The following is a 15,000-nucleotide window of genomic DNA, read 5'->3' on the forward strand; positions in this document are numbered from 1 at the left end:
ATATTTCACTACATATACAAAATAAACAAAAACTTAACATCAATCAATCTGAAGGAAACACATGCTACACATATCTTGTTCTTAATCAACGAATGTCTAAACAATACAATGTATTTGTGTTTCTAGTTGAAGCTCGACAAATTTACATAAAATTACTGTTATTTTTCTGATCTGGTTCTAACGGAAATTAATTTCCTAAAATCAAAATTAAAGTTGTAACTGTACACTTGAAGTGTCCAACGCTGAATGACAATACTTAGCACGGAGCTAACGAAGTTATCACGGATCACGTGACTACAAAACAAGTAGAGACTGACCAATCAGGGGAAATCCTTTTCCAACTAATTCACTAGTTCAAACGTTGGAAAATTCATAAATCATGATTTCAAAACCTGTTACGTACTTGCCTTGAGTGAAACTGAATATAGATAAAAGCCTCCATTTTCATTAATAATGCTTAAGACAACGAAAGCTTACAAAATGAATTAACTACTTATATAGAAATTCTCTTTCCTTGTTTGTATACAGTATTTGATTCTAACTGTATTTCTCGCTCTGTATATATATACATATATATATATATATATATATATATTGTGTATATATACATACATATATATATAGATATATATGTACATATATATATTACATATATGATATATATATACACGAAATATATATATGTATATATATATATAAACACACGCATATATATATACATATACAGTATATACATATATATATGTATATATATATATATATATATATATTATAATGAAATTAACTCTGTCTCTCTCTGTCTCTATATATGTATATATGTATATATATATATATATATATACATATATATATAAATATATATATATATATATATATATATTTTCATCTATATATATGTGTATATACTGTACATGTATATATTATAATAATAAAATGGCAGAACTCTCTCTCTCTCTCTCTCTCTCTCTCTCTCTCTCTATATATATATATATTATATATATTATAAAAAAGGGCAGAACTCTCTCTCTCTCTCTCTCTCTCTCTCTCTCTCTCCTTGTTAATGGTATCGATTCTTTTCTGCTTTTATTCTTTACTCCCTTCTTACACTTTCCCCTTTTTTTCTAACTTTCAAATCTCTATAGATAAAAGCAAACGGAATCTGCCTTAGTCGTAACCTCTACAAAGGAAATCAGGTGGAAACCTAATGGTCACTTATAAAAGGAATCAATTCATGCACAAAAACCCCCTTTCTTAAACCCTGCTATTATAGCCATTATCACAGACGGGATGCCCTGATGATAACGATGGTCAGAAAACAATGGGTGGCTCAACACGTAATTAACATCAAGATAATGCTCTCATCACCCGTCACCCTATCTTCCATTTTTACTCCTTACCTTGTGCTTCGTCTTCGCTGTCCTTTTTTTTTTTTTTTATCTCTAATCGTGTCCAAAAAAAAGTATAATCAATTTTCCCTTCGAGTTATAATCCAATTTTTTTCTTTGCGTTTGAATATTAAGTTACATTCTGTAAGAATATAAAAAAAGAATAAAGAATTTATAATTTCAAGTCATCTCTCTCTCTCTCTCTCTCTCTCTCTCTCTCTCTCTCTCTCTCTTCATAACGATATCAGTACCTGTATTATCCAATATGTCCTCCATATTTCAGCGAAATCTTTATATCCATTAATACATCAAGTTTTCAATGATCCACCTTTATGTATATGATATTCCTAAGAGAATTTGAATCAACTATGTTACAGAGACTTTGATACAAACCACTAAAGTTTCTCTGTTAAAGGTCAAGGATTCTGACTCTTTTTCACTGTTTACAAACTCTTTGGTCATCTATAATAAACAGAATCATTTTGATTCTATAATGTAGGACTCCCCGATCTAATCCAGCTCTGTGAGCAGAAGCTCCTTGGAAAAAATTTAGTCAATATGTTGCTTATTAAAAGAGGATAATATTTTATCTATATGACGTTGATACAATTCATAATTTTTTGTAAAGGATAATAATAGAAGAATCTGCTTGGTGGCCATGCTATTCTTGGGTTGGTGAATCAGCAATCAAACACATTTGCATTCTCATATTAGAGACGAATAATACCTTACCTGAAGTCATTATTTAGACACCCTCTCTCTCTCTCTCTCTCTCTCTCTCTCTCTCTGTGTGTGTGTGTGTGTGTGGCTAGGCGTATCAGTTAATAGGGAACCATGTTCTATATCTGATTCCATCGCCTATGTGTAGGTTCACGTAATTTTATAACTAAAAGAACTTAAAAACAAATTTGTTAAAAAATACTTTTTTATGGTTATAAAACCTTAAGATTTTATTTAGAAGTTAATGAAAAATAAGTTAGCTAGTATAACTGTATATTATGTATGATATTGATGCTGTTATCATTGTAAAAATTCCCGTATCTATTTCGTTATGGCGATTGAAAAGGGAATCATATAAAGATATTAGATCATCTTTAATCTATAACATTCCAACGGTGCTCACATAACACTATTTTTTTTCTCTCCTTTTTTTGATAAATGGAATTCATTACAACAACTTTACCTAGAACCTATTGCCTTTTGACTGATGCGTTTTATTTAGTAATAGTTCAAAATTATTCATCAAGTGCGCATTTCAGTTTCTCAAAAAAAACAACAGATACTTATCATATTCATGAATTACATTATATCATTTAAGTATGGAATTTAGAAGATAAAAGTTATCTTTTGATACAATACTCTATACATACACACATACATAACTCCCTTGAATTCCTATTAAATCGAAAAATGGTAGTCATCGTTTGATTTTACAAGCTCAGCTAATATCATTTGTATTATTTTGTGATACGTAGTTGTAGCTCATTCGAATTCAAAAAAATGGTAGCCCCAATTTAATTTCACATACTTTCTCATAAATCATTTGTATTATTGTTATGATAAGTCGTTGAAGTTCAGTCGAATTCGTCTGTAAACGCCATTCCATGGCTCCGAATTCACTACCACCTGAGGTTGATAGAATCGACTAAAGCATTCCTGTATCACCCCTATGTGTATAGTAGCTGTGGGCGAGTCGTTCAGATATCAGCTATAATTGCTAAGATCACACACCACCTGGCAGTGACTAATGCCCATCTTCACTTTTGCCATCCCTGCCCACCATAGTATCTTCTCCTTCGTTGAGCTCCTTGACGTCTCTACGATATAAAATCAATGGGCATCAGAGCGTGACGGTGAGGTCGTCTTATATCAGATACTGTAATTTTAAAAGTATACCTCTTTTCATTCTTTTAACATCCTGAAGGAAACGCTAGACATTTCTAGATGCCAAAGTTTCGTGATGATATCGTAATGGGCTCTCCCACTTATTGCAAAATCTTAATATGATTAACCTAAAAGATGTCTTAATGCTAATACAGTTATTATTATTATATTATTATTATTATTATTATTATTATTATTATTATTATTATTATTATTATTATTATTAGAAGCTACGCTACAACCCTAGTTGGAAAAGCAGGATTCTATAATCCGAAGGGCTCCAAGAGGGAAAAATAGTCCAGGGACAAAAGAAAAGAACGAAATGAATAAAATACAAGAGATATAATGAACAATTGAAATAAAGTATTTTAAGAACAGTAATAACATTTGATTAGATCTTTCATATATAAACTATAAAAACTTTTTAAAAAATCAAGAGGAAGATAAATAAGATAGAATAGTGTGCCCGAGTGTACTCTCAAGCAAGGGAACTCTAACCCAAGACAGTGGAAGACCATGGTAGAGAGGCTATGGCACTACTTAAGACAAAAAACAATGTTTTGATTTTGAAGTGTTCTTCTCCTAGAAGAGCTGCTTACTAATGCTAAAAAGTCTCTTCTACCCTTACCAAGATGAAAATAGTCACTGAACAAATACAGTTCAGTAGTTAACCCATGAGCGAAGAAGAATTATTTTTTAATCTCGGTGTTGTCCGGTGTATGAGGACAGAGGAGAATTGGGAAAGAATAGGCCCGACTATGAGGTGTGTTTGTAGGCAAAGGAAAAATAAGTCGTAACCAAAGAGAGGGATATAATGTAGCACTGTCTAGTCAGTCAAAGGATCCAGTAACTCTATAGCGGTAGTAAAAGTTGTAAAAGCTTTATGAAAATTGCAAAAAGGATGCTCTCAAACATTTCAACGACAGCTATGAGGATATATCGGGTCTATGATTAGCTATTGAGGGAAATGACAATAACAGCGTTATAAATAAGATAAAACCACAAACCCTAAATCTCGAAGGCTCCAGCGATTTCCAGATCTTTTATAAAACATTATATTCTGTCTTTAAAGCAATAGAAAACTCCCCGAATTTTACCTGGAATTAACCACCAGTGGCCATATCATCTGTCTTCTCCTGATACGGAATAATACTGCTATATCCATAAGACTCGTGACCGTTTCTTAGCAACTAATATGTGAGGGTTTTCTTACATCATCGAAATTATGGTTTGGGAAATTCTGATCCAAAGCTGTGAGTCCAAGAGATTAACAACAACGGAACCAAAGTGGCCCTAGTTGATGCAACCGAGAAAGAAGAAAGTTCCTTATTGGGAAGGTTACTCGGTCGTCTTAAATCAGTAGGCATATGAATAATGGACTACGAAAGAAATTCTGGGGTCGCAACATACATGAGCTACTCTATAGTACGTCTCGTTTCACAGTATATAAATGACTAAAATCTTTTTAAACGTTGCTACTGATGTTGAAATATTACATATTATATTATTACTTCTTATAAATTCAATATTCCTTTGCTTACTTATTGAAATGGATCACTTTCCCTGTTGGATCCTACTTTTGCAAGTAGGTTTGTAGTTTGACCAATAGTAATAACACACATTGATGTCTTTTGCATTCTATGAAAGGAACAACTTATTGAAAAGAAGAGGCTTCAAAATAAACTACCTACCTTCCTTTTTCCACTGCCCGAATTTTTTGGCTCATCTTTGTCATCAACAAAGTCCCTGGCGAATCTAGCCCCGAAAATTATATTGTCTCCACATCCACCCCACTTGAATTGTCCATTAGGTGGCTCTTGCGGAACGCTACCACAACCACAGAGGATTAAAGTACCCTGCGAGCATGCCCTTGACACAGACCACGTAACAGCTGCTGATGTCAGCGCATACACCACTGCCTGTTCGCGGGTACCTGACCAAGGGGAAGAAAAACACAATGATGAAAGAGCACAAAACTACATAAAAGCTGTTCATGTCAGTGCATACACCACTGCCTGTTCAAGGGTACCTGACCAAGAAGAAAAACACAATGACAAAAAAGCACAAATCACGTAACTGCTGCTGTTGTCAATGCATACACCACTGCCTGTTCATGGGTACCTGGACAAGGAGAAGAAGAACACAATGATGAAAGAACACAAACCACATAACTGCTAATGATGTCAGTACATAAATAACTACCTGTTCACGGGTACCTGACCAAGGAGAAGAAAAACACAATGATGAAATAGCACAAACCACGTAACAGCTGCTAATGTCAGCGTATACACCACTACCTATTCAAGGGTACCTGACCAAGAAGAAGAAAAACACAATGATGAAAGAGCACAAACCACGTAACAGCTGCTAATGTCATCGCTTACACCACTGCCTGCTCGCGGGTACCTAGACAAAGAGAAGAAAAACACAATGATGAAAGAACACAAACAACATAACTGCTGCTGATGTCAGTGCATAAATCACTGCCAGTTCACAGGTACTTGACCAAGGAGAAAAAAAAACAAAATGATGAAAGAGCACAAACCACATAACAACTGCTGATGTCAGTGCATACACCCCTGCCTGCCCAAGGGTACCTGACCAAGGAGAAGAAAAACACAATGATGAAAGTGCACAAACTCCGTAACTGCTGCTAATGTCAACGCATACACCACAGCCTGTTCACGGGTACCTGGACACGGAGAAGAAAAGCACAATGATGAAAGCCACATAACTTCTACTGATCTCAGTACAGAAATAACTACCTGTTCACAGGTACCTGACCAAGGAGAAGAAAAAAACAATGATTGAAGAGCACAAACCATGTAACAGCTGCTGATGTCAGCGCATACACCACTGCCTGCTCAAGGGTACCTGACAAAGGAGAAGAAAAACACAATGATGAACGTATACAAACCCCGTAACTGCTGCTAAGTCAACGCTTACACAACTGCCTGGTCTCGGATACCTGGATAAGGAGAAGAAAAATATAATGATGAAAGAACACAAATGACATAAATGCTACTGATGTCAGTAAATAGATAACTACCTATTCACGGGTACCTGACCAAGGACAAGAAAAACTCAATGATGAAATAGTACAAACCACGTAACAGTTTCTAATGTCAGAGCATACACCACTACCTGATCAAGAAGAAGAAAAGCACAATGTTGAAAGACCACAATCAGGTAACTGCTGCTGATGTCAGCCCACACACCACTGCCTCCTCGCGGGTACCTGGACATGAGAAGAAAAACACTATGATGAAAGAACACAAACCAAATAACTGCTGCTGATGTCAGTGCATAAATCACTGCCAGTTCACAGGTACATAGACTAAGGAGAAGAAAAAGACAATGATGAAAGAGCACGAACTACGTAACAGCTGCTGATGTCAGCACATACACCACTACCTGTTCAGTACCTGAAAAAGGAAAAAAAAAACCACAATAATAAAAGAACACAGACCACGTAACAGCTGCTGATGTCAGCGCATACACCACTGCCTGTTCATGGGTATATGAACAAGGAGGAGAAAAACACAATGATGAAAGAACACAAACCACATAACTTCTGCTGATGTCATTGCATAAATCACTGCTATTTCAGGGGTACCAGGCCAAAGAAAGGAAAAACACAATGATGAAAGAACACAAACCAAGTAGTTGCTGCTGATGTCAGTGCATGCATCAATGCCTGTTCGCGACTACATGAGTAAGGAGAAGAAAAACACTATGATGAAAGGACACAGACCACATAATATATATATATATATATATATATATACATATATATATATATATATATATGTATATATATATATATATATGTGTGTGTGTGTGTGTGTGTATAATGTGTGTGTGTAATTCTGCATGTGTTAAGCAAATTTGCAGTTTCCGGTCTTCAAATATCCACTTTTATCTTTGTTTTTTATAAAGCATTCCCAAAATTCAGTTGACCATGATATCAAATATTACAAAAACCAAGAGGAGAGATTTCTCCAGTTTTATTAAGCCTTTTGTTGCAGGCAAATCATATTGATAAATAATTCTACGAGTTATTACAGTACAGAAAAGATTAAACCAAATTTCCCTCTCTACCTTTCGAAACAGTTGAAAAGGATTTGGTTGCCTCCTCGACAATTGTTGGCCACCTTCTTAATGTTTGTTGGCTTTCATATTAACAACAATTTCTAAAAAAAAAAAAAAAACATTCTTACATGGGATCTCGTGGCTTTTACCGAGTGATTTCGCACACATCAAATTTACTGAACATTAAAGAAAACGGATCCTTTGGTCATGGATAATCTGGCCACTTAAGATTTCTTAAGGCCTTTTAGTCAAGGGATTTTTCATGCTGTTTATTATGTTATCAAAACATGGGTAGAACAATTGAGATATCTTAATTTTTGCTTGCTCCTTGTTCCAGCCATGAGATATATGTTATCTATGGAATCGTTATTACATGATAAGTAAAGGGAGATTTGAAGAGGCTAGGCGTTGGTATATTATTAGGTTTATATATCATAAAAGCTTTTGCTATAAAGAATTACAATCTGTTGCTCACCAACATAAAAAAAAATCTAGATATAGTAGATATAATATCCAATGCCTAACATTTTTTATATGATTTAGATTTTGTATTGTTGAATTCTCATTAAAGATTATATATTTTAAAGGAAGAAAATAATTCATATGCATCCTCTATATTGGAAAACAGATAATGTTTTTAATAATCAACTTGCAATTGTTTTTGAAATCGTGAGGCTATAAGCGTCCTGAAAACTTCAGAAACCTGAGATTTTTGGAAAGGTGTCATAAACTTCCGTAAGATTCCTCTTAAGAAGAAACGACGCAAAAAAAAAAAATAAATAAATAAATAAACAAATAAATGAAAAAATGAAAAAAAAATTAATTAAGAAGTTGATAGTTATTTATGGGGTAAAAATTAAATAAATGAATATACGTTCACCTTAAACTATCAGTAATTATGTTTAAAATATTTATTTTTTATATATACTCAATTGTTTGTGTCCAAACGCTTTCGGTCTTACGAATATAACAAACACTTCAACCAATGATTTGAGTGTTCGATGTTATTCATCTTAAAAAAAAAAAAAAAAAAAAAAAAAAAAAAAAAACTTTGCGCCATTTGATGAGAACAGTTTCTCGTTTAGAAGTAACATTTACTTATCCTTTATTTATTTATTTCTATGAATTCAAAGTATTCCGTATTTAAAGAAAAGATGTTCCTTGAATTAGCATTATGGGTCTCACACATCGTACTCCTAACTTAACAGAATTTTCCAGTCAAGTTGAAGTACATAACCACCCGTGGTTTACAGGTATGAGATAAATCTCTCAGTTTTCTTTGATGCTCAAAGATGTTATTTGATTGAAGGGAGGATGTATTTTATGGTTGAGGTTATGGCATACCACACCCTGTGTTTAGAATACAAATGACTCTTTAAGTAGAATATGACAAGCCTGACATTTGGACTCTACACCCCAGGACCCACATATATGCATTATATATGTAAATATCATATATCCATACAAATTATGATTTATGACTGTATACCTCTTGTATTTTGTTTTTGTATTTGTATTTATCATTATTCTCTTGGTCTCACACAGAAAGTTGGCATCACATAAATCTTCAATTGATTAAAAAAGTCCATGTTATATCCAATAAAGACTAATATACTTTTCACTCTTCGTTATTCTATGTTAGGATATGGTTTGAATACAATGATATTTTACTTTTCATTCTTCATTATCCTATATAAAGATATGGTTTGAATACATTGATAAAAAATACTTTTCATTCTTCATTATCCTATATAAAGATATAGTTTGAATTCATTGATAGAAAAAAACGTTTATCGCAATAAATGTTAACTAACAAACTTTATGCAAATAAATGACCTCGTTGTTCCGTCTAAATTCCCGAGACTGAGCCGTGGCTCAAGTGACCGGGATAGAAAGAAAGAAAGAAAAAAAATAACCATCATCTGGCCGACCTTCTCTCAGTGGGTCCTCCTTAGTCCTGCTACACCCTACTACAAGTTATCTGCTTCTCTCCTTAATTTTAACTCACTGGATAAGTGGTAATAAGGTAAAGGGATTAATATAAAGATAAATAGTCGTGGCCAGACTTTACATGAACACATATACATAGAAAACAAGCATTAGAATTGATCTTAGTATTTTTCCAAATTGGAACAGGTAACAACGTCAAAATGTTGGCAAGGTAAGGAAGGACAGAAATGGGAGTTTCATAACTGTTAATACAACATTCATTATGTAATTACTGAGTATATTAATGAGCCACTTAGACAGTTCACGTACAAATTGTTAAATTCACTGACGCAGTGAGCAAGGGTTGTATTTCAAGTGATATATTGGCCATGGGAGTCCTTTAAGTCGACCTTTTGAACCATTAGCAGCCATTGCCTGACCCTCATCATCCTTAGTTTTGGTGGAGGTTAGGCTTGGGAAATTTTAAACTGTCCGTTCCACTTAAATCGTGTCCCGTTAGGACGTGCCAGTTTATTTGGTTACAGGTTGCTCCACTTAGTAAGATACGTCACTTTATCATTATATAGTGTAGCTTAATCTAAAATACCGTCGTCGTCGTTATCAGGACTAATGCTGATAGACAGTTATCCAAATAAGTACAAAAACAATAGAATCAGATCACTCAGTTAATGGTCTGTTAGGAAATACGTATCAATCATTATCAAATGGTAGTAATGTGAGAGACCTTACATCTCTCATATATCACACGAGACAGTAATGAATAGCTCACTGCTAATAGACAGCAACTATAGATGAATGTTGTTATCAACAGACATATCCTTGTACAAATTTATGGAGACATTATGTATTTGATAGTATTTCTATAACTGAATCGATGTTACTGTTTCCCGTATTTTTTATTCTTTTATTTTTTTTTCTTAAGATCATGGTTGACCTGCATTAAAACGACAAATGCAGCTGTTTTGAGTCTACCGGTGGACAAAGGGCTTAGGCATAACTGACGGCATGCCTGAGGTCTTTGTGCATTCTCATCAACACGCTGGCCACTACGGATTGGTGACGGTGGGAGACTTTAATCTGATCACTCACAGCAAATCAACTTATTATGGGTGACCTCTGACTAGTACAGCTTTGCTGACCATGGCGATACACAAACCCTTAAACTACATTGAGGTATCCCCACACTGGAAGGGGATTCACATTAAGCTATCCTTATATCAGCACATGTAATATCCTAATTAGCAATATATAATCAAATATAGATCTCCGGAGCCGATTCCACAGAGTAAAGCAGGCCATACACGCAGAGGACTGACGCGCTGATTCCTTAACGTGTATGGTGGGTAAACAGGACAAACCGGGCGCGACTCATCTAGGAATAAAACAAATGAAATGGTGAGATGGTTTGTAGGTCGACAAATCGGCAAATCTTCAGGAATGGCCGGAGTAAAGACTAATGCGCGATAAGAGTGTCATGACAGAGATGGTCATCATATCTTATTGCACCAATGTCGAACCCACAAGAGGGTATTGTCGTTTGCCTCTCTGAGGTCTTGATCTGAGCAATGAGGGCCCAGTGGGCAGTGCCCTCATAGGATGCGTTCCATTGTTTGTGGTGTGAGCACGTGTTGACAATGGATGGTGGGGTGGGAGGAGTGAAGTGGATTCGGGAGGAACTTAGAGAGGAGATCGAGAGGAAGGCAGAGAATTAGATGGCTATCTAAGGTGAAAGATGACATGGGAAGAAGAGGTTTGGTGGAAGAAGATGCCTTTGATAGAAGCATTAGAGAGGACGCATTAGGCAACCGAACCCTTAATGTATAGATAACGGCGAGAAAGAGGAGATTGATAAATCTGCATTAGTGTCAGCCAAAATTGAATCCTCTAGAAGAGCCACCTCTTGGTTAATTCACCCACTTGAATCTGTATCAATCCTTTCGTTTAATTGAAATTTATTGTACGTTTATCAACACCTCGACTAAAATAGAGAAAGCACACATTTTCGAAATTCGTTGCAAAAATAAACTTAATAGTATGTAATGTCAAGAAAAAAAGGTACTTCCATTTACAGGTGTTGAGTTGGGAAAGTTTTAAAAGGTAAAATATTCTGATCTTGGTAATATAAATGCAAACATCTTAAATCGTTTCATTGTGAATAAGAGAAAAGTAATCTAACGTAACTCCTTAAAATGAAGCTACAGGCTGCTGAACATTAATAAACATTGACGCTTATCAAAAATAGAATTCCGGATGTCTTCTATAGGTATCGTTAGTTAGAATCTAAGTGTTAGGTTAGGTTAGGTAGAGAGAGAGAGAGAGAGAGAGAGAGAGAGAGAGAGAGAGAGAGAGAATTTCTAGTTACCTTAGACAACTTTTACTTTAGTAATGAGGAAGGGAGTGGTAATGGGATACCACTTACCGTGCTTCTTGTGAGCACGCAGAAGATGGTTTTTATCGTCATCCCTTCGCATGAGGATGAGAAAGCTTCATGGGAAATTTATATAGGGAGATTTTTTCCTAACTGGATTTTCGTCCAGTTTAACTGCTCAATTACTTACTTTACTTTAAGGGCTGTTTATCTGGTCCTATACAGCAGGGGAACTCTACTCTCAACAGGACCTCCACAGTCGTTTTATGATGTTCATTCGGGAGCTGCATTTAACATTTCACAATGCGTATTGCTCGCTTACTGTTGGCTTGTCACTATCGAGGCACTCTCTGAATAAGAAAGTCTTCAATTTAATCTTGAAAGCTTAATATCTTCAATTATTCTGATGTCTCGTAGGAGCTTATTTTGTAGGCTCGGGGCTGCATGTTTAAAGGCTTTAGAGCCTACAGTAGACATGCATCTAGGTCCCAATAGTCTGAAGCCATCTGCAACTATTCTCGTGTCACGACGATTTGTTAGCTGAGCAATATGTAGCAATTATCTTAGATAATTTGGACGACCGGTCCTGATAACTTGGTGGATTGTTGTACAAATTCAAACTAAATATTTGCTTTATTACAAGTTTTTTTTATCGTCATCCCTTCGACTCACAAATTATATTAGGATGAGGAAGCTCCATGTGTAATTCATATAAGAAGATTTTTTTCCTAACTAGGTTTTCATCCAGTCTCTCTGCTCAGTTACTTGAGCTAATTTTTCACCGTTAAATGCATCACCTGTTTTACATTAGTGTGATGTTTGTTATTTTTTAGAGAAAAAATCAAAAGAAATCGCGATATATGTATCACTAATTTACAAGTTTCTGCACAGATGTATCACAAAACTACTTTGAGATTAAAATGTGTTAAAAGCGATGTTTTCTGCGTGTTGAGTTCAACAATAACGTAATGAGTATATATATATATATATTTATATATATATATATATATATATATATATATATATATATATATATATATATATATATATATATATGTATATATATATATATATATATATATATATATATATATATATATATATATATAAACATAACACACACACTTCACATTTCTTCATCAATACCTTTCCTTATTTTCTTATTGAATCGTATTGGGTTTATGGCATAGTTTCAATATATCTTTACGAATCAAACCAGTTTGGATATAATCAAGCAATTGCGAAGATTCTAACTCTATCAGAATGACTGCATCATACATTGCAGTCTTGCCAGGATTCTTCCAGAGATAGTAGTGGGTGGTCGGAGAGGCATACTTGCCACTCTGTGTGCTTATTGAAGCCCTGATAAGATTAGAAGAGGCTAGTTCATTATGACTTTAATCTTAGGGAAAATCAAGGGAAAATGTCTTAACAATAAACTTTAAGTCTCTGACACTTTATTGACACAGTAAACAATGCTTCTTTTTATTTTCTCTATCAGAGCTGTCAACAAGAATTTTCTTTGCATTTATCCCATCATAGTGTTCAACAAAACAGTAAATATAAACAGTAAATATCAACAGTAAATATAAACAATTACCGTAGCTGTCAGGTAATCTTGGAATTCTTTAAATCATGATAAGAATCGTGTAGTATTTCTACAGATTGTTATTATTATTATTATTATTATTATTATTATTATTATTATTATTATTATTATTATTATTATTTATGTTGCCATAGTTGATGATAAAAACAATAACAGAAATAAAAATCATATCAACAGTAAAAATAATAGTAAAAATAATAATGACAACCGTAATAATAATAACATAAATATTAATATTAATATTAATATTAATATTAATATTAATAGTAATAGTAATAGTAAAAGTGACAATAATAATAATAATAATAATAATAATAATAATAATAATATAATAATAATAATAATAATAATAATAATATCGATAACAACGATAACGATTAACATTGACATTGACAAATGATAAGTATTTAATAATAATATTAATAACTATAATAATAACAATGACAATTATAATAATATAAAACTTAGACAAGCCAGGACTTGAAAAAAATTGGAAATAGAAGAAGAAAGTCAAGGTCAACACGCCCGCCCACAACCAAAGCTTGAGATTTACATTGTCTACAGATAATGACCTTAATGAGCAAGAAGTCTTCTGATGTTGTTAACCAAAAAGGAGGAAATTTATCTTTGAATCTCAGGGGAAAGTCATTCTGAAATTCAACTGAAGTTTCGTAAACCGTAAAAAGAACTCGATAATGAAGGGGCTCTTTCAAGCACTGCTTTGGTTCTTCCGAAAGGTGAGACAGAATTAGTAGGACTCCGGTGGCGAACTTGACAGAACCTATGCGTTGAACTTGAAGCGTAAGAGGATCCCAAGGTGGAAAAAGTACCAATTTGATTGGTGATTTTGTTGAACTTATAAACAGAAATTGGGAATGGGTTTTGAAATCAAGTAGGCAACGGTCGAGACAAGAGAATTAAAGAAAGAAAAAGCACCAATTTGAATCTTGAAACGATTTTGTGGAGATTTCGGAGTAACCATGTTATTTATTTGGCTAATTAGAATTTTACCAGGCGATAAACTAATCATTTGATTACGACCTTTGGACTGAATATGGTTCTACTCCTAGTAAATTTGTCTACATGGAAAAAAATCAAGAAATGAATCGCTCTTACATGCTGCTAAATAAGATTAAGTTATCGCTTCATAAAGATTTATTTATACACACACATTATATGTATATAAATAAATAAATATATATATATATATATATATATATATATATATATATATATATATATATATATATATATATATATATATATATATATATATGTATATATATATATATATATATATATATATATACATATATATGTATATATATACAAATATATATATATATATATATATATATATATATATATATATTATATATATATATATACATATATAATATATATATATATATATATATATATATATATATATATATATATATATATATGTGTGTGTGTGTGTGTGTGTGTGTATATATACTGCATATATATGGAGAAAGATTATGCTTTCGCTCCTGCTTGTGTGTTTGTAATTTGTGTGTGTGTGTGTATGTGTGTGTGGGTTTCTTTGTGAGCAGCTTCCTGGCCACAATTGTAATCGTGGATGAAATTTGTAGGGATTAACTATTAAGTAAAAAGCTGGAACTTATTTAATTTTGGAAGGTCAAGGTCAATGCCCAAGGTCAAGCAAAATGCCTAATTCACATATTCAG

At 33.5% G+C, this 15,000-nt stretch overlaps 1 protein-coding gene across 1 annotated transcript in view; it reads right to left on the reverse strand.

Annotated features, from left to right (window-relative positions):
- Window positions 1–15,000, reverse strand: part of LOC137643559 (protein Wnt-11b-2-like) — a 461,831-nt gene that overhangs the window by 62,588 nt on the left and 384,243 nt on the right. Inside the window, exon 3 of the mRNA XM_068376289.1 lies at window positions 4,961–5,202. Coding sequence (XP_068232390.1) covers window positions 4,961–5,202 — 242 coding nt within the window. The remainder of the gene's footprint in view (window positions 1–4,960; window positions 5,203–15,000) is intronic.

This window comes from Palaemon carinicauda, chromosome 7 (assembly GCF_036898095.1).
Source record: "Palaemon carinicauda isolate YSFRI2023 chromosome 7, ASM3689809v2, whole genome shotgun sequence".
NCBI lineage: Eukaryota > Metazoa > Arthropoda > Malacostraca > Decapoda > Palaemonidae > Palaemon > Palaemon carinicauda.